At 47.0% G+C, this 21,719-nt stretch overlaps 1 protein-coding gene across 1 annotated transcript in view; it reads left to right on the forward strand.

The window, feature by feature from the left end:
• Nucleotides 1-1,222: 1,222 nt before the first annotated feature.
• The window catches only part of LOC135813187 (tripartite motif-containing protein 2-like), a 238,245-nt gene continuing 217,748 nt past the window's right edge, over nt 1,223-21,719 (forward strand). The window contains exons 1-5 of the mRNA XM_065326404.1: nt 1,223-1,567; nt 2,948-3,029; nt 8,145-8,453; nt 8,798-8,917; nt 19,741-19,872. Of these exons, the coding sequence (XP_065182476.1) occupies nt 3,023-3,029; nt 8,145-8,453; nt 8,798-8,917; nt 19,741-19,872 (568 nt within the window). The 5' untranslated portion in view covers nt 1,223-1,567; nt 2,948-3,022. The remainder of the gene's footprint in view (nt 1,568-2,947; nt 3,030-8,144; nt 8,454-8,797; nt 8,918-19,740; nt 19,873-21,719) is intronic.

Raw genomic sequence — 21,719 nt, forward strand, 5'->3', positions numbered from 1 at the left:
GCTGCTGCGGTTGCATTTGTTCGGTCATTCCCGAATGGGCATGGAATGACGTCGGTACCCATCGCGGAATCGGAATGAGCGTAGCAAACAAACGCGCTGGCATGGATTCGAGAATCTGGCAAAAGTTTTGCGCCACTTTGGAAACGTATTACCATGATTACTAGTCTACAGTGTAGTAGCTCTACATGTTGTTTGCACAAAAGACTACTACGTGCCAGTCCTGGCAGTTGCTATAATCATGATAATGCTTCCGTAAGTTTCTGCATGTCCCTACGACAGTCATGATGAAGGAGCGGCCAAACACGGCGTAGATCAACGAGCGATCGTAACTAGGGTGCCTGCAGGCGGCGTTTGGCCGCTACTTCATCATGCTATTCGACCTCGTATCAGTCACAGAAACGTCTCGAGCTCTCGTGTTTATTTGACAGAGACGATGCACTGTTGTAAGAAGAAGACAGTGAAGTGGCAGGCTCGGTGCCTCTTTGGGTCACTTTGTTCTGGCTTGCCTCTCTGTGAATCTAGAGGCTCTGCTCAACGACGATGAAGAGCTGAGGTGCGAGGGCATATTGCCAGTTCATCAACGATCCCGGGCGAACACTTTCTCAGGCAGCGAAGGGTCAAAATACCACGAACAAGTTACTATGCCGTCCCCGACGTTACAGTACCAGCCTATTCCCTGGACGATGTCCGCCAACATTTCTGTATATCGATAATCGCGTTTGAAGTTTTGTTGTGGAGGTATGCAGCAACGACGAACTTCACGAAGCCCCTCCGCACATTTTCATTCCGCTCGGAACGAGACGTCATTCCACTTTCCACTTTTTCTTAGGAATCGCCAGAATCGATTCTGCCCCCTTCATTCCGCGACCGGAATCGGAATTGCACCAAACAAACGCTGTCCAGTGCATCAAACAAACGCTCCGGAATCAAAACACGGCGGAATGACTTTGGAATTTTGGCGGAATGGCACCGAACAAACGCAACCTCAGAGATTTGACCTGTGTAGATTTACATGACTCATGAGTCATGACATCCCACCATGCATACGCCCATTATCCATACTGTCGGTCTTTGAAGACTTGCTGGGTCACCATGGTCACGCGTGCTCGCTAAAATCTGACACGAACAGCAAGGTGGTTTGAGGACAGTCCGGCCATGCTTGCCAATGAAGATAGCCTTTTATCATGCAGTTGTGTCCGCTGTGGCAGAAATGACCGAGAGTCCGCCAACAGCCAGTTCTAGAGTTTGTTTTCCTCAATGACAATGTGGACTGTTGAAGGCTGTGTAACTGTTAGAGCTAATACATGTGTGTGATCGTTACCTACATGACTTGCTAGTAGTATCTTTGTTTACTGCCAGTCCAGTCACGGATGTGGTATTGCGACCACCGACTCGGTGGACGTTGATCGATACTGACTAGTTCCACTCCTTACAGAGTGCTGTTGAAGTAGAGACAGACAGAGCGAGAGACGGAGAGTTGAGACGCTAGCATTCAACTGTTTGTTGCTAGTGGTCGTGGGGTGATACCAGCCCGCTGGCTGCTCGAAAACGTCTCGTCCCAAACTCGGTCAGTGGTGCAAATTGATGATTTGGGCTAACACGTGTACAAAATAATAATTATAAATAAGCGACGAGGGGCCAATAGTTGTAAAGGCACAACCCAAAGCACAAGCTGGATCGCCAAATCATGAATACCTTATTGAATTTGTGATAAAGAATTGTGTTTGAAAAAATATGATTCTGAGGACAATGAAAAAGGCTTCCTTCTAACTAGTAGTAGTTCTCGTGCAATACTCAATCAATGAAACTTCCCAGGCTGACAAATATTGAGCGAAAACTAGTAAGAAGCCTTTTTTCAATATTGTCCGCACATAGCCACCTGGTGATCACTTGCGGCTGTGGGCCCTTGCACGCCACCGCGCTCTGTGGAGAGGTCTGTAAGTAGAATAGATGTGTGCTACTCCAAATAGAGAACTGGCCCTGCTTCACAATGACGCATGAACCACCTGTGGATATCGTTTTGCTTGTATCTGCTTCAGCGACAGTATGTGCTACCATACAGCTCTTGATGTATGATCCCCAGGGAACTGGGCTGTCCCTGCGGGAATTTGCGGGAAAAACTCTCGAAAACTTGCGCAAGAAATTGCGGCTGAAAGTTACAAAAAATGCGACGAAAAGTGCGGCATGATGCAGAACTTGCCAGGAATTCGCGGAATTATTTGCAGAAAATTGCGAATTTGGGCCAAATCACGAAAATTGTTGCATCGTATATCTACTCGGGAGTCGTGCTGTGCAAATAACCTACAGGATCATGGAAAGAACTGCGTGAAAAGTGCATAAAAATGTGAGATATTGTGCAGAAAACAACAAAAACGCGGGAAATCGCGGATTTTGCTGAAAATTGCGGGTTTGGACCAAAATCGCGAAATTTGTTGCATCCGTGGAATCGCGAATTCCTGGAGGGACGGACTGGGTATCCGCTGTTGTGTTTCGGGTGGGCGGGATGGGTGTAGCCTGGTGAGGGGTTGCTGCAAGGGCCCTGCGTAGATTGTAGAGTATTAACCAGCATGTGTACACCGGTGTTGGCTTGTGTTCCAACAGCAGCAGCCTGTAGAACTGTGTGGGTGTGTTGCTACGTGTCCACCTTCACACGCACTGAGTATGGTGAAGTGGTTTTTTCATGTTTCTACACTTGTACTCGTACATGCATGCCTAGTCTCAATGTGTGCGTGTGCGTGTGCGTGTGCGTGTGCGTGTGCGTGTGCGTGTGCGTGTGCGTGTGCGTGTGCGTGTGCGTGTGCGTGTGCGTGTGCGTGCGTGCGTGCGTGCGTGCGTGCGTGCGTGCGTGCGTGCGTGCGTGCGTGCGTGCGTGCGTGTGTGTGTGTGTGTGTGCGTACATGCCTGTGCATGTACACGTGTATTTTTTTGCATTCTTGTCTCTGCACAGTTTCAGAGTTCGTCTGGACATCAATGATCCTGGATAACAGAAAGAAGCTGGTTAATTAACAGGTGATTCTGCACGATGGCAGGTACGTGCTGCAAAAACCTGTCTGAATCATAAGACTTAGTCCTGCTTGATGAAATCCAGTCGCGTCACTCAAGTTTGAAGTTTTGTTGTGGAGGTATGCAGCACCGACGAACTTCACGAAGCCCCTCCGCACATTTTCATTCCGCTCGGAATGAGACCTCATTCCACTTTCCACTTTTTCTTAGGAATCGCCAGAATCGATTCTGCCCCCTTCATTCCGCACAATTCTGCAGCCCAGTGCTCGTAGGTCTAGGGTTGCCCAACGCCCGGCGCATACTTGAGCGATGCAACTGCGACTGCGACTGCGACTGCGACTGCGACTGCGACTGCGACTGGATTGCATTGAGCAACACTGTACACTGTATAACATGTTATTTTCGGTGTAATTTCCGTAATTTCCGTAATTTCGGTAGAGAATCCAGGCACGTAAATTTAGATTACACCTAAAAGTCGCTACAGTACACACTGTATGTGAAGGGTAGGCTGGTCACCTAAGTCTGCATTACACCTGAAAGCCTGGCAGGTCCCTGACACCCCAATTTTAATTCCCGTAGCTATGCAGAAGACGTTACTTCAGTAACGTCTGGCGCTAGCCAGGGTCCACACAGCTTTAATTCCCGTAGCTATGCAGAAGACGTTACTTCAGTAACGTCTGGCGCTAGCCAGGGTCCACACAGCTTTAATTTGGTGTTTGTTTGTTTGTTTGTTTGTGTCACGCCTGGTGCTATCCCGTATCTGTACCGTACCAGCAAAGACAGCTGGCCACAAAATTTTTGTTTGTTTGTGCCATCGACATGCCTGGCGCTATCCCGTACCTGTCCCGTACCATCAAGAGTACGGTACCATCAAGAGAATGGGTATACAAGTATATGCGAAGTGTATCAGGGGAATGCATTCAGTGCAGTAACATTTTGTGTGGATTTGTGTGCGAGGCCGAGATCCCACTAGCAGGCTGCCTGGGCCGCCTGTCGACCAGCCCGGGAATCGCATGTAGGCCGATAGCATGATAATAATTATAACGTATATACAGTCATGTAGATGTATAGCAGGGAGTCATATTATGTAAACGACTCCCTGCTGTATGGGGAGATTTTCTGGAAAAAAATACAAAGTAGGGAGACGAGTCAATGCAATCAGAATGGATGTTAGTTGCCGTCAGTATAATAATAATAAGAAGAAGAACGCCCGTGATCGGCAGAGTCAGCGCCGGTCCCAGGAAACGTCAGGACAGACATCCCGTCGACTCCAGAACGCCCGTGATCGGCAGAGTCAGCGCCGGTCCCATAGCTATGCAGAAGACGTTACTTGTACTTCAGTATCTCATTGAAACGTTTTTGCAATACAATGATGTAGCTAATCAAAGGAAAAAGCATTTCCATCAGTTCTAACAACATGCACGATGAGCTAGGCAACAAAGCATAGCGCAGGGCCCTGAGCTTCCAAGCTCTCTCGTTTGGTATTTGTGTGTTTGTTTGTTTGTTTGTTTGTGTCACGCCTGGCGCTATCCTGTATCTGTCCCGTACCGTACCGTACCATCAAACACAGCTGGCCACATACAGCTGGCCGCAATATTCAAATAGGGCTTTCAAACGCAAGATCATAACGTGAAGCAACTTGGAAGAATGGGTATGAATGCGAAGTGTATGGGGGAATGCATGTAGGGCGATAGTGCGGGTTCGAATCCCAGGATATGCCTGAAAAAAAATAGGAGAATTGAAAAATTTATAACATTCATAATGCTTTTTTTGCCGTCATCAAGGCGGTAGACGGCGTCGTATTACCCTCGATCGTACCTGTCCCGTACCTATCCCGAACCGTACCATCAAAGACGGCTGGCCACAATGCATATTCAAATAGGGCTTTCAAATGCAAGATCATAACGTGAAGCAACTTGGAAGAATTAGTATGTATGCGAAGTGTATCGGGGGATGCATGCAGGGCGCGCGATAGTGCGGGTTCGAATCCCAGGTTATGTCTTAAAAAAAAGAATTTTTTTAAAGAATTTATCCCTATGCTTTTTTTGTCTAGGTCATCAAGACAAAAAAGCATAGCGTAGGGCCCTGAGCTTCCAACCTCTCTCGTACGCCTAAAATTGCATGTCATACGGTAATGCCTGCAGTGACGTGTAAGCATGAAAGCCACTGACAAGATACATGGCTAGTGTAAGCCATGTACTGCCAGAACCTGAGCGATGCCAGTATTCGCATTCTCCACAATCCTAGCACAATTCTGCTTTCAGACCAGAAATGAAAACTCTATCAGGTACCAAGTTACAGTCGTCCCTCTCTAATCCGGCACTTTATAATCCAGCACCCTCGATAAACCAGCACAATTTTCAGTAGCCAAAATGTCCTCTTCATGCACATTGCAGCAGTAAATCAGATTTGTTAATCCAGCACCCTCCCTAATCCAGCAGATTTTCGTGGCACAAATGGTGCCGGATTATAGAGGGACCACTGTAGTAGCAGTAGATTTCTCCCAAGGTAGAGGGATGCCAATATGCCACCACGCCACCGCCAGCATGCTGATTTTGATTTTGATTTTTTTAAGAGAGCACAAACCTACAAATCATGTTGAAAGACAAAAAGTACATTGGACTGGGTAGGCGCTATCCACATTGCCAGTTAATAGCTGTGCTGATGAAATACATGGACTCTGGCGACCATGGGTCTCGGCGTCACAGTGCCATGTATGCATCAAAATTAATCATAAGTTTATAATGAACCAACATAAGAAAATGACTACGTATATGGGTGGTCAAGTCCTGTACACTGCGACTGTGGATATTATTGCACTCTGAAGTGCACTCATGCCTCGCTTACCTGGGCGGTCCGGAACCCGGCACTGCCCGTAACTTCGAAGCGTCCGTTACCCCGAATCACATACATTTTGATGGCGAAAGGCGATTAGCAAGACATATGACGTCGCTATTTCCACAAAAAGTTACAAAAGAGTAGTAATATTTTCACTAAAACTCGCCCAAATGGTGGCCGGTAGACCGAAGTGCTCGTATCTTCGGTGTCCGGAGAACCGAGGTGTGTGTGGGTGTAATGTGCATTGCATAGATTAGTTTGTAGCGTAGGAGGTTCTTGCACTGCAGCTCCGGTTGCAGAATCTCACACTGATGTTTTGTTATGGAAATAATGGTTGCAGATATGACTTGTTACAAAGAAGAACACCTCCATTCTTAAACCGCAATCAATAACAGGCCCGCCGGAACCCGTCCGGTTGGTCAGGTTAACACCGGACCAACTTTGTAGCTACTGGCAATGCTGAGGAAGGCATACATGTACGTCCTCCCCCCCCCCCCAGATTATACATGTACCTCCCCCCCCCCCCCAGATTAAACTGACACAAAGTATGAAAGGTTAGGTACAACCGGACCAATAGACCCTTTGCACAATAACGGTCACGTGATCCGAGACGGGGCATCCTCTTCGATTTTTGTGCAGAGTATCAGTTGTTGAGCATGGTGAAACACTGTATTTTTCCATTTTGGAGATGGAGGAGAGAGTATCGAGTGGTTTGCCATCGATGGCTGTGGAACCCGTGGAGGAGCTGTCAAATAAAGAATGGTCTGTGAAGGAACTGAACAGTTTTCTGCTGAATGAGGGTGCGTATCTGTCTCGAAAAAGAAGGAGTTATTGGAGCGGTAAGTTTTCCGCAGTCAGTGGATATTTCGGATTACTGTAGATTGAAATTTATTTTCATTTTCTCTACCTTCTCTCCTCTGTCGATGTAGAGAACGCTTCTCTATGCAGAACCCTGATGCTCCTAGAACTAAGAGGGTTACCAGTCTTCCTCGAGCGTACCTTCATCATGCCCAACTTTGTCATGCGTCCGAGTGGATGAGTGATGAACTTCTGTTTCCCAGAGTGAGTGCCACACCATGCGTGCTCATCTCCAACGCAGGGGCAAGTCGCCGACGACAGTGAAGAGGGCTAGGGAGCTGATGGAGTAGTACTAGTGAAGACGCCCGTGGATAGTGTCCATGAGTTTTACTTTGGTGGCTATGTGCATAATGTGAACGTCTGTCATATCGTGCACACAGCCACAGCTCGAACTTAGATGACTTTCTCCGCACACCTGAGCGATGAGGCTGCGTCGCTCTGCACTTCAACATCAGCAGCTCGAGCAGCGCCAGCAAGCAGTCGATCTTCCTTGCAAAGACAGGGATGGGTCATGCCTTTTTCTCAGGCTCCAGAGTCTCTTGGCAGGGCGTTCAGCGTCTTCGCAAAAGCAAGGATGAAAGTCGTCATCGACAAAGTGTTCCGAGCACAACACTGTGAACGATGTCGCAGCAAACTGCGGCCCTCTTCTCGCCAGATAGCGAGGATTCAAGAGTGTTTAATGCCAGCATAGCCAGGGAATGCATGGAAAGACAAGTGGGTTTCTTAGACTAGCCACTAGGGATGACGCTTGCTGCAAACAAGAACCCAACAGTGGTCCTTGGAAAGCATTTCGGAACTTCTTCCTTCAGAACTAAAAAAACTTCAAATGAAAAAGGCTGGGAAGTACATACATGAACATCGCGTCAGGACCGTGAAAACACAGCCTGTCACAGGAAACTTGATCACGTCCTGCAGCAAACCATGCATGCTGGTTGCATGCCAAGTGTGCAGCGCGTGCACAGCATGCCCCGTCTCGACCCCTCTCGCTTATTGTGCAAAGGGTCTATTGAAAACTGCTTTCAGCGGTCCTGAATAAGACGAGCTGAATCGACATGTGTACACCGTGTGTATTCGTGCAGAGTCAAACAATGGGAGCCATGTGCACCTCCAGTCTTTTTTAAAATCTTTTTCCATGGCATATAATTATACTGGCGTGGCAAGCAGTATCCCGATGTTGCCTGATACCTTGTTCCACTGTTGTACTGTGCATTGCACTCCGTCGTTGCAGCGTTCGAGCATTCTTAGCACACTGGGTACATCCGACTGTGCATTCTACGAAGATGGATGGTTGGTTGAAAAAGAGTTTTCAACCGAACAGCCATCAACATTCGTGTCATTTGTGATTTAACCACGCGCACGCACGTGTGCATGCATGTATGTATGTCTGTCCATGTGGGTGTATGCCCATTGATGTGCATGCATGCACGTATTTCCATGTATTGCAGAAAACCCTTTTGATAATAAAGTGTTTCTGTCGGATATCCTGCCATGGTTCGCCAAGCTACCGCCTGCTGAATTGAGAACGAAAGTTGTGCAGAAAGGTTTGATCAGGTCCCTAGCCTCAATCGATCGACTGAAGCGTTCTCTGGATCGAGATGGCCCAAGTCACCACAACGAAGACATAATTGGATTAATTAGTGCTAGAGAACTGGAAGGGTATCTGGCCCTGTGTGACATCATACACGATATGGGCTACAAGGAACGAAGCGTTCAAATGAGGAAGCTCGTGCTGGAAGATGGACGACAGGAGATCGGTGAGAATTGCAGGCTTTTCTTAGTGTTCTGTGTTTGTTCATTGACTAGACTGGAACCTTATGACTTCTAGGCCAATGCTGGAAGCATAAATAATGGAAATGTCATAATGGTGTGCGATCTGAGAAGCCTGCCATGCAATGCTGTACATCACCATGGTCAGGGTGGATGCAATTTGGACCTAGATTCGATATTTTAAAAATACTATTGACTTCTGAGGTCATCATTTCCCAGTCCTACCGAGATGCCTTGATTTAACTTGTCACAGTAGTAAGATCTGCGCTGTGTGTGCTCTGTAGTAGTTTATAAGCATGAGTATTGTGTCGTGTTTTTTTGTATATTATAGACGCATCTTTAGGTGGCTCACCTCACAAGCAGATGTATCTTGAGAGAAGCATACTTCCACCAGGTGCTGCTGAAGAGATCCATTATCATGCGCCATGCTGTCGACACACCAATCAATTAGGTAAATATGCACTTTGAAACTCGGATGTTGAGGTAAGTAGAATGGGCGTTCTAACTCACTGACGTCATCGATGACGTCATAGCGATTTAACCCTAAAAACCGTGGCGTTTTAACCCTAATATTTTTGCGATTTACGGTAAATTTTTGCGATTTACCGTAAAATTTTGCGATTTAACCTAAAATCGGAGCGTTTTACACATGACGTCATAGATGACGTAATGGGATGTAACCCTAATAACCGGGGCCTTTTAAGGGGGCAGCCTACCCATAAATTTCATATGGCATTCAATTGACCGTAACTTTGGTGTTTCTCAATGGATTTGAGTGAAATTTTGACCACACGCTCCTGCCACTATGCTGGCCCTCAGGACATGATTTACAAGTTCTTGCGCCTCACTGACAGGCTTTCCAGGCCGGAAAAACTCAAATTTCCGGCATAGTGCCACGGTGTGCGAGCCACCCAGGAGCCAAACAAATGCATTTACAATTTTTTCACATTTTCGTGCTCATTCTGTTCGTGCGCGGGACTCAAACCTAGAACAAGTCCAGAAGCAGCCATGGGTGATGGGGTAGGGCCCCTCAACGAGGCCCTGGAATCTGTCACAACGGAACGAGTGGGCGTTCTCTCACACACTCCCACAGACCCAAGTCAATTTTTGAAATTTTTTAGGTTTAGCACGTGCTACGAGGTCGTACCTTTGAAACAACATCCAGTGCTGGGACCTCCACAGCAAGCCATTTCCACAGCGCTGCACACCAAATCCAGGATACCCTCAGAAACCGGCAAAGACTACCACTCACGTTTTACTACTGCCTAGTACTGAATCCTACCTGACTTCTTGACACGACTCAAACTTGCCAAAGTCACTAAATCAACGTCAACTACAATAATCAAGCCACATATCTGCAACGTCACGAGGGTGCTGGCAAAAGTCCTGCTGCACGGCGGCGGGCTTCGCCCGCCGCCGTGCAGCCCAATACGTGGCTCAAAAACCTGATTTTTTGGACTTGGAGCAAATTTCTGCACACTTTCACGTGTTTCCATGATACGACAAGTTGCGCACGGTCTGCTCACATTCAAATACAGTGCTGCCAACAAATGACAGCGTGCAAAAAAAAAATCTTTCCTTGCAAGGGCACATTTTCGGCCATAACTCTTGAACGGCCGATCGGGACACAATTTTCAGAGAATTTCCAGCTATTCATGCTCTTTCAACTGACGTAGCACTCAATATGAATTTACAAATTCGATTTTTCAGCGAATTTTTGGGTAGTCTGCCACCTTAACCCTAAATTTCATGATTTAACCCTAAATCGGGGCATATTAACCCTAATAATCCCGGTAACCCTATCACCATGACGATAACCCTAACCCTAGGGCTATCACCATGGCGATAACCCTAATATTCCTGACGATGATAACCCTAACCCTATCAACATGACGATAACCCTAACCCTAGGGCTATCACCATGGCGATAACCCTAATATTTCTGATAACCCTAACACCATGACCATAACCCTAGGGCTATCACCATGGCAATAACCCTAATATTCCTGATAAGACCATGACCATAACCCTATAACCCTAACCCTATCACCATGCCGATAACCCTAACCCTAGGGCTATCACCATGACGATAACCCTAATATTCATGATTATGATAACCCTAACCCTATCAACATGACGATAACCCTAACCCTAGGGCTATCACCATGGCGATAACCCTAATATTTCTGATAACACCATAACCCTAGGGCTATCACCATGGCAATAACCCTAATAATCCTAACACCATGGCCATAACCCTAATATTCCTGATAACCCTATCACCATGAAGATAACCCTAATATTTCTGGTGACTATAAACCCGACAATAACCCTAATATTTCGAGAGACGATAACCCTAGTAGCCCTCGTCACCCTATCACCATAACAATCCTATTACCATGTCAACTCTACTCTTTTTATGTGTGCATGTACTACAGATCACAACGACAACAACAACACTCAGCAAACCCTAATAATCATCTTATGTGTGTACAAGTCCTATAATTATGCCCTATTAGCAAATCTGGTTGTTACGTGCACAGATCCTATCGTTATTCATCTTATGTGTGTACAGGTCCTATATACCCTATTAGCAAATCTTGTTGTTATGTGTACAGATCCTATCGTAATGCTAACACAATTACCATCGCAACCCCCATCAACTTTTTGATGACGACCGTAATAACCCAATCACCACCACATACGTGTCTACAGGTACTGGAGAGTTGGGGAAAAAATCCTCCCCCCGATTTACCTAATAGCAAGCCTTAGGGTTGTCGCAAAAGTTTTCTGTCGTCCCTGAAACGAACATCGTTCATTTCGTACTCGGACCCCTACGTGTCTACAGGTACTGGAGAGTTGGGGAAAAAAATCCTCCCCCCGATTTACCTAACAGCAAGCCTTAGTAAACTATTTTATCACATGGCACGTGATTGTTGCCCGTACTCCAGCGAATCAGCACCTTTCGCGCTGCGGGCAATAATATGCGATATTGCCCGCAAAAAAATAGTTTATTTGCCCGCAAAAAAATAGTTTATTTCAGTGATCGCGTGACTACGACGACTCTGTAGACTGTACGACTCTACGACGAGTCGCAGTGTAGCATTGAGACAAAGATGGAATTCTTTTTGGAGATGGACATCCCGGCAATGGACATGGCCTCGGACGTCTGCCGTGTGGTGCTTGCAGGGATCATTTGTTCAGTCATGTTGGCAGCCTGACCGTCGGTAAGCTTGTGGATAAGATTCAGTTCTGCTCGAAGTGGTACTGTGATCACAAACTATTATTTGAAATAACACAAATTCAACTCAGCGTCGTGCGTTTTCAAATCCTCGCAAAGTCACTGCCTGTGTGTGGCCTTCATGTGCCACGCAAAACTCTTACCAGGCTCATCTGTCCTCTGCCTTCGAGCTTCACCTTTGCTTGAACAACAAACACAACAATTCAGGAATGTTTTGCAATGAAAAATACAGCTATCTGGAGCTGAAAAAAAGAAGAAAAATTGTCCTCAGAATTACACACCAGGGAGTCGTCAAATACTTGCACTTGTTCCAGTACTGTATTTGACAACTTCCTGATACACATGTAAACATGAAGAAACTCTTTGTGGTAGCACTCTTAATTTTTCAACTGAAATTATGATTCTGCTGTATTTTATTGTCGTTGCCATGTCTATTGCTATGACGATGCGGTGCCGGCACTTTTTTTCTGTCTTCGTCTTTCAGTACTGTATACTCTCTGATGGCCTGTAGCAGACTTTTTGTTAGGGTGTAGGAGAAATATCTTCATTTTTCCTGTTTTGATGATAGCACATCTATATACATTGTGGTCATAATGTGTTGGCATTTGGGCTAATTTCAACAGCAGCCCAATGGTCTGCTCTGTGGGCCATGTGATAAATTTGTTATCGCATGGTTGCTGCGGGCCTTATGGCATATTATTGCCCCTCGAGGTTAGCCCTCAGGCCTACGGCCCTCGGGCTAACCTCTCGGGGCAATAATATGCCATAAGGCCCTTGCAACCATGCGATAACATATACAGGTCGTCCCTCGTTAATACATAATCTCTGGGACTTGAGAAATGTTATGTATTAACGGGGTTTATGTACTAAACGAAAGTGTACATAACTTGCTTGTGTACTAGAATTTTTCACTTTTTTCAACTTTTCTGAGTGTTTCTTGCTACCATGACTAGGCAGCGAGATATTCTTGATTACCTCGATATAACATAAAAATTATGTTATAACGGTCACATTTAGCGAAGATTCTACAGATTACATCATACATTCCCATTCGCGCCTGTACAGTCACTCGGGAAAAAACAGAGCTTTGTTGGTTTGTGATGTGCGCTCTGATTTCTGAGCTCCACAAGTAGAAACTAGAACACGATGTGCCTGCACTGGAAGGCCAAGAGACCAACAAATTATGTACTATTGAGGTAGGTGGCATGCGGGTACGGAGAAATGTTATGTACTAACGGGGTTTATGTACTAACGAATTATGTACTAACCGACAAAATTTGTATGGAAGTGACCACGTTTCGTCCGGGACTTGAGATTTCTTATGTACTAACGGGGTTTATGTACTAACCGGACTCGTATTAACGGGGGACGACCTGTACTTACTTACCTTGCACGAATTTATACAACAATTCAATCGGAGGGAGGGTCATGCTCATCACCAGGTAAGATGCACATGTGCATTCACACGCGCATCTGTATGACGATAGTGTTGCAGCTGCAAACGATGAAAAATTACGAAAAATAAATCAAACGATGAAATATTACGAAAAATAAATATATAGGGCTATATATTTATACGTGCTCGATGAACGTGTGCATCGTCACGTCAGACAGCAGGTCCAGACTGACGTCGGACACCTTGAGCAGCGCACTCCACGCAAACCCGGGCAGCGTGTAGTAGTTGGCCGGATCCAGCGAGTACGTGGCGATGGCGGTGGTGCGGAAGTTCTCAAATACATCCGCCAGCAAGTACACGTCCGTCTTCAGGTAAAGATCGTGACAATCACGCAGAGTGACACAATCAAACCTGTTCCAGACAGTTTGCGCGTGACGGTACTCGTCATCGGTGATGTGTGCCTCGGACAGCGACGAGTAGAACTTCTCCGTGGGGGGAGACTCTCCTCGTCGAAGCAGCTGAACGAGTCCATGTACTCGTACGGGTATACACCTTTCCGAAGCAGAAGATCCGTCTTCTCGGGATCTTCCCCATGCAGATCACGCATGCGGACGAACGCTTCTCGAGGCGTTGCCTTCGCAAGCTTATCTAGCGAAGTGCTCAGAAAAGCGTACGAGTCGATGAACACGAACTGCCGCCACATCATAGCGATGTACTTTTCCGCGTTGGACGAAACGATGTTGATGGAGCCGCGCTGCTCCGTGTGCTCCTTGTCTACAGCATCTTGGTACGTCACTTCGTCAATCTTCGTTTAACCGAGATGACTGACGATGTGATGGGCATAGCACCCCTTGAGATTGTGGAACACCACCGGGATGTTAACCTTGCCGGGTACGATGCGCAGCTGAAGATTACAGGAGTTGTGCGCTGCTCCGCGAAACGCGCCCGTCATGTGATCGTGGTCACGCACACGATCCCCTCCGAGACGACGTTTACATATCCAACAATCCCTGACGCTGAGAAAACGAGCCTCCTCGTCAGGCGTCAGGTTCATAGGGCGACGATTCTCCAAGTCTTCAGGAATGGAGACTTCCTGCAGTTCCAGGGAGGTCAGGAACTGCTCTACTGAATCTTCACCCGTATGCTGGAACGTATCCGTCACGGTGCCATCACTGCGCACGAAGATGTATGCAGCAGAACAGGGTATGTGCTCCGAGTGCTGCTTCGTCTTCCCCCCAATGCTTTTAGGCTCAGCATGAGGTGTGATGATGCTCTCGAAATCAGCATAAATCACATACGGTGCACGAAGCTGCTTCTCGTACTGCGTGAAACGCAGCTTTTCACCCTTCTGCGGCATCACCGCCCGTGCGATGAGATGGTCTTTACAATGCAGCTGGTGACTCTCCAGAGCCGCCTGAGTGCTCAACACGTTCAGGCACCGGTAGCACACCTTCCGCGAATGATGACTTTTGGTGGCTACCAGATGACTCATGTTCTTGATGAACACCCAATGCTGCACGTCACGTTCATCCTCAGTTTGACCAGAAAACAGGAGCAGATTGATGGCTTCCTGAGGATCACCTTTTCTGGTCAGACGTAGGGGGACAACAGTTTTCCCGTCATTCGATATACCGAAAACGTTGACGGCGAGATCGGCATTGTTCTGCTCCAACGTCGTGATGGCACACATACTAGCTGGAAACTCTACATCGGCAAAGTTCAGTTCGTCGACGTATGGAACATACTTCGATACTCGAGTGTTGTTTGGACCGACATCATCGTGATGCTTTGCAGCCAGCAGAGTCCACTGCAAACACCGATTGTCGCTGTTCATGACGTTGATGCAGGCTTTCTTAGCCTTGATGTGCTGGGGGAGATGGATGAACATTCCACCTCCGGGCAGCTCAAATTTTGACAATTCCAGATATACGGCTTCAACGTGATCCACGATCCACCCCGATCCATTTCGGACAAACTCATCGATTTGAGCATCGATCTCTGCTGCAGCACTATCCAATTTGTAACGAACATCATCATCATTCAGGACGATGGTGGTTCGCGTGCGCACGAAGAAGCTGATGAACACCTTGTCACCGGTGACACCATCCTGCTTCAACAAACGCAGTTGAAGGACAATAGCTACTTTGTATCTCCCAAACTCGAGGACGTCATCGCGAAGCAGCTCACTGAGGCTCCTGTCCATCAGCTGTAACAAAACGCTAGCATCCTGGTACTGTCCAGCACCAAGATGGCAGACGTAGTTCCTGAGCATTCTCGCATTATGCTCGAGCTCGAACTCGAACATTCGCATCACTCGGCTTGGTTGGGGCATCTTGTAGCTAAATGTACTTTCAACTAAACAAACTTACTTCCACCTTTCTTCATCGAAGGAAAATAAATTATGAGCAAGTAAAAGGAAAAGCATCTAGAGTACTTCGTCCGCGTTCTGTTTGAACGCGTCCAAATTTGTCGTGCACGCGCGGGTTCTAGTTGATTCCAGAAACTTCCGCCTGATCGGAGTACTAGTACGCTGTGCGTACTCTGAGCATAGCAAGGAGTAAAATACAGTTTTTACTACTCCCTTATGCAGATAGTGTGTGCGCGTACGACGCACTCCTCGCAACCTTTTGACCCGCGTACGTCAGATCGCAGACGCGATCGAGGGTTCGGTCGAGCTTTTGATGCGTATCCTGTACGCGGCTCCCGTTTTGACTGGCTTTGCGGTTTGATGCGTACGAGCTTGAAAATTTCAAACTCGTCGGAGCAAGTGGTGTGCACGTATATGGAAGCAATCTTCATTTCCTCAAATCATTTCGTAGTGACAGTGTTCCTTTTTTCATGTAGTCCTGGAATTATTTTAGCCTAGTCGTTTACTTGGACAAGAGACGGACATCTCTCTTCATCTCCTTGCAGCATTGCTTCGTACAAGGTATGTGATCGTCGGCCATTGCATGTCTATCCGATTACGATCGTACACAATTCTTGCTCGTAGTCTGATTCCATATATAGCCCTATATATTTATTTTTCGTAATTTTTCATCGTTTGATTTATTTTTCGTAATTTTTCATCGTTTGCAGCTGCAACACTATCGTCATACAGATGCGCGTGTGAATGCACATGTGCATCTTACCTGGTGATGAGCATGACCCTCCCCCCCCCCCCCCCGATTGAATTGTTGTATAAATTCGTGCAAGGTAAGTAAAATAGTTTACTAAGGGGTCGTCGCAAAAGTTTTTTGTCGTCCCTGAAAGAACATGATTCATTTGGGGGGGTGGGAGGGGGTGCGAGCCAAAATCGCAAGTCGACCGACACTGTACATATGACATGTGCATGCATGCGATTTTCGTCCAGCATAGCAAGCTGTTTTCGTTTCAGAGGGAGGGGAGGGGGTCCGAGTACGAAATGAACGATGTTCGTTTCAGGGACGACAGAAAACTTTTGCGACAACCCTAAGGCTTGCTATTAGGTAAATCGGGGGGAGGATTTTTTCCCCAACTCTCCAGTACCTGTAGACACGTATGTGGTGGTGATTGGGTTATTACGGTCGTCATCAAAGAGTTGATGGGGGTTGCGATGGTAATTGTGTTAGCATTACGATAGGATCTGTACACATAACAACAAGATTTGCTAATAGGGTATATAGGACCTGTACACACATAAGATGAATAACGATAGGATCTGTGCACGTAACAACCAGATTTGCTAATAGGGCATAATTATAGGACTTGTACACACATAAGATGATTATTAGGGTTTGCTGAGTGTTGTTGTTGTCGTTGTGATCTGTAGTACATGCACACATAAAAAGAGTAGAGTTGACATGGTAATAGGATTGTTATGGTGATAGGGTGACGAGGGCTACTAGGGTTATCGTCTCTCGAAATATTAGGGTTATTGTCGGGTTTATAGTCACCAGAAATATTAGGGTTATCTTCATGGTGATAGGGTTATCAGGAATATTAGGGTTATGGCCATGGTGTTAGGATTATTAGGGTTATTGCCATGGTGATAGCCCTAGGGTTATGGTGTTATCAGAAATATTAGGGTTATCGCCATGGTGATAGCCCTAGGGTTAGGGTTATCATAATCATGAATATTAGGGTTATCGCCATGGTGATAGCCCTAGAGTTAGGGTTATCGTCATGTTGAAAGGGTTAGGGTTATCATCGTCAGGAATATTAGGGTTATCGTCATGGTGATAGGGTTAGGGTTATAGGGTTATGTGTAGCAAGAAGGCCATGAGTGTGTGTGATCCCCGGTAGCCTAATCGGTAGGGCACTGTCCCGGAAAGGGGTGCTGGGTTCGAATCCCGCTCGTGGATCCTTCTTTTGCAACATTGGCGCCCAACGTGGGGCTCGAACCCACGACCCTGAGATTAAGAGTCTCATGCTCTACCGACTGAGCTAGCCGGGGGTGAGTGTGTGTGATCCCCGGTAGCCTAATCGGTAGGGCACTGTCCCGGAAAGACAGGGGTGCTGGGTTCGAATCCCGCTCGTGGATCCTTCTTTTGCAACATTGGCGCCTGGCAATGGCTCGAACCCACGACCCATCGTACCCCCCCCCCCCCCCCCCCCCCCGCGAGTAGATACGGCGTGAGGACACAGCCTGTTGGGGCGGGGGAGCAGTGTAGCAAGAAGGACCCATGAGTGTGTGTGATCCCCGGTAGCCTAATCGGTAGGGCACTGTCCCGGAAGACAGGGCTGCTGGGTTCGAATCCCGCTCGTGGATCCTTCTTTTGCAACATATGGTCATGGTCTTATCAGAAATATTAGGGTTATTGCCATGGTGATAGCCCTAGGGTTATGGTCATGGTGTTAGGGTTATCAGAAATATTAGGGTTATCGCCATGGTGATAGCCCTAGGGTTAGGGTTATCGTCATGTTCATAGGGTTGGGGTTATCATCGTCAGGAATATTAGGGTTATTGCCATGGTGATAGCCCTAGGGTTAGGGTTATCGTCATGGTGATAGGGTTAGGCTTACCGGGATTATTAGGGTTAATATGCCCCGATTTAGGGTTAAATCATGAAATTTAGGGTTAAAAGGCCCCGGCCCGGTTATTAGGGTTACATCACATTACGTCATCTATGACGTCATGTGTGAAACGCTCCGATTTTAGGTTAAATCGCAAAAATTTACGGTAAATCGCAAAAATTTACCGTAAATCGCCAAAAAATTAGGGTTAAAACGCCCCGGTTTTTAGGGTTAAATCGCTATGACGTCATCGATGACGTCAGTGAGTTAGAACGCCCATAATACTTTCTACTGAGGTAATAATAAATGTAGAAAGGAAACGGACATATGCATACGAGTTAAGAGTGTATAGAGTATCTAGTTACAGTGGTCTTTGTGGAAAGCGGTCTTTAGTGGCAGGTGGTCCTTAGTTAGAGATTTGCACCACCGAAACATATGAATGTGAGACAGTCCGTGCCTGGCAAAGCGGTCTGTAGTACCAGGCTGGTCGCTAGTCACGGTGGTCTTTAGTTACAGGTTTTACTGTCCTTGTAGGCTCATTCCCCCGACTGGGAGAGGGACGACCGTACAAGCTAAGATCTCCGTCTATTCTACAAATGAAAAAGAGTGCACATTTAAAAAATGTAGAAAAGAAAAGGACATATGGATACGAGTAAAGAGTAACTGTCCACCACTGTAACTAGATACTCTATACACTCTTTTTTTACTTTCTTCACGTTGCTTATTTTCATAGTGATACATGTACATGTACATAACATAATTATTTTATGGAAATGCGGGCACTGTCAACTATGCAGCATGCTCAAAACGCCATGCTGGAAGTATTTCCTTGCTTTTCATGTGTCGATCAAAAAAAAATCGATCGTATCGCAGATAGTGATGCATCGGTTATAGTGATAAAATCACGGAAATCAAAAGGGTACGCTATGGCCGATATCAAAGAGTTTTAGCAACTCGTGAACGAGCAGACCTCTTTACGAGTTGGTGGCAGGGAGCCCTACATACATTGGTATGCGTAGGGCCGCCTGGTCGGTGGTCGACTTGGGTGCCTGGGTTCGAGTCTCGTTGTGTGCTGCAATCGGGGTTCGTTTCCCACGAATCAAGGGCCCTGCTACCGACTCGTAGAGAGGTCTACTCGTTCACGAGTTGCTAAAACTCTCTATAGACTGTATTATACTGGGAACTACGGTCACTACCAGCATGCCGGGGATTTTTGACTTTGATCGAAAAACTACTGGTTTTGGCACAGAACCATAAGTGTTCAAAAAAGGTTTGTTTTGGGGTGTGACAAGGGCACATGTGGCCCTACATTTCACAGAATCACACATGTAGGGGCGATCTGACAATAAAGAAACTCAGGTTTTGGTCCTCCAATGAGCAATGGGTTATAAATGGATAAAGAAAGAAAACATTGCCTACAATTGCCGAAAAATATGCAAAAATAATCAAAAGTGCCCAAAAAAAGAGAAAATGGCCGAAATTGGCAAAAACCAGGAAATATTAATAAGGGAAATGAGAGAAAATTAGGGGAAACTGGGTGTGTGTCTAAGGGATTTCCTTTGTCTGGGTTTGGAAGTATGCTGCTGTCCTATTTCAAGTACTACTATGACAGCTAACTTGGTGTTGTTGTCTCCCCATGCTTAACGACTTTGTCTAATTGCAGAGACCGAGCTTCAGCGTGTGGCCGACAATGCAGCTACCCTAGGATTTTTGACACCACCGAGCCCGAGCCTCAGCAGTAGTGAAGGAGAACCAGAGCCAGGGTTAACTGAAGAAGAGCTGGAACGGAGATCCGGTGCGTTATTATTATTAAGATAAGAAAGTCGCACAGGTTTATGTTGAGTGTATAGCATGCATGCTTCTTTTTCTATTCCTTACCCTCGTTGGCGTGGCGAGAATGCCACGGAGTTAGTCTACACGTTCATGTCATGTTCAGTTGCGATTTGCTTTCTCTTCCTGATTGCCATTGCGGTCATGCTGTCGGTTCTCTGTGATTTGACCTTTATCTCCTGGCATCTTACTGTCTTCATGTGCTCCCCTTGGGGGCACCTTGATGCCTGATGTAATATCGCAGTTGTACAGCGGGCTACCTTTTAGGTTCCGCTGCGGTCGGTTTCGCTGAGCCAGCCTTGGCACCGTGTAGCCTTTTTTGGTTGTTGTGTTCTTGTGCGTGCGGCATGAGGTTTTAGCTGTACCTTTGTTTGGCTGCGCTGCCTTTTTGTTTCCTGAGAGTTTTTCTTTGCATGTATTGTAGTTTGTTGGAATAATCGAGTGCTCTTCGAGCCAACACCACAGCGATTCAGGAGTGTCGATCCTCGCCGAGGTGTATGATCTGTAGCCGTCAACACATTTGGTAGCAGAGGATGGTTGGTCGTTAGGTTAGGATCCTCGCCTGAGAATGGCATCCTCGGAGGAATGCCATGATTTGGAGCGTGAGATCGAGCTCCTGAAGCTGCGGAAGTCGGCAGCGAAGACGCAGCTCACGAATGCGAGGCGGGGGCTGTTGGTCTTGGTAGATGTCGACACGCGACCTGTGCCGGACAAGGCAACGGTACTGAAAGCAGTTTCCTTGCTGCAAGGAGCCATGGACGAACTTGCAGGAGTCACCAGGACCCTGGCGAGTTATGTTCAGCAGACCCCAGACTGTCTGGGAGAATTACGCAAGTTATCTGAGGATGCGGAGCAAACAGAAGAGAAATATACGTCCGCGATGGAACGAAGTGCGGACTTCTGTCGGCAATACAGCAGTTTTGTCACGCCCAGTACACGTTTTGGAAGTCCGTCCAGAAAAACTCAAATCTACAAACTGCGAGCTTACCTGGATAGGCACACTGCTCTTGTCGATGAGAACAGCGCTGATGAACGCGATGAACATGCTGGTGGAGCACGGGAATTATTTGAGTACGGAGTGGAGTCGCTAGCGCTGCAGACAGATAGTAGTAGTACTGTGGATATGGAGCACACAGCGATCAGAGAAGCTGGTGCTCAGCCCAGTGCCAGTGAAGTGAAAGTTAGAGCAGACGTAGCGGGCCTCAGTCTCGGAGACCAAGCGCTTCAGTCCAGCACTAGCAGTAGCAGTACTACATCTGCCACTAACACTAGTAACAGTACTACAATGTAGTTCTAGTACATGTACCAGCACTACTGCAGGGTTGTCACCTGCAACCACAAACAACCTGTCACCACCACAGGCCAGTGTGACAAGCATTAGTTTCAGAAGTACAGGTGCCAGTTTCAGTACCAACTACCTGGCAGCATCCAGTGCACCACCACCAGGTTACCTGCAGGCCAGGCCAGTGATAGGTATAGGAAGCACTGTGACAGTCAGCGCTGCCACTGGGACCAGGACTAGCAGCAGGCATGCACCAGCAGTGCCTAGTACAAGTACAACTGTGCATACCACTCTGCCAGTGTCTGGGATGAGCTTGCCAACAGCCAAGACCAGAGTAGGCCAGACTGCCACTCAACCTATAGCTCTGCAATCTGCTGTACCTACACCAGCAATGTTTTCAGCCGCACCAATGTCAGCAGCATGGGCTGCTCCAGTACCAGTATCAGCAGCTCCATCATGGTCTGCTCCAGGATCAGCATTTCCAGCAGTCTCAGTCTCAGCAGCACAGGCTGCACCTGTGCCAATGTCCG

This window comes from Sycon ciliatum, chromosome 3, assembly GCF_964019385.1.
Source record: "Sycon ciliatum chromosome 3, ocSycCili1.1, whole genome shotgun sequence".
Classification (NCBI taxonomy): Eukaryota; Metazoa; Porifera; class Calcarea; order Leucosolenida; family Sycettidae; genus Sycon; species Sycon ciliatum.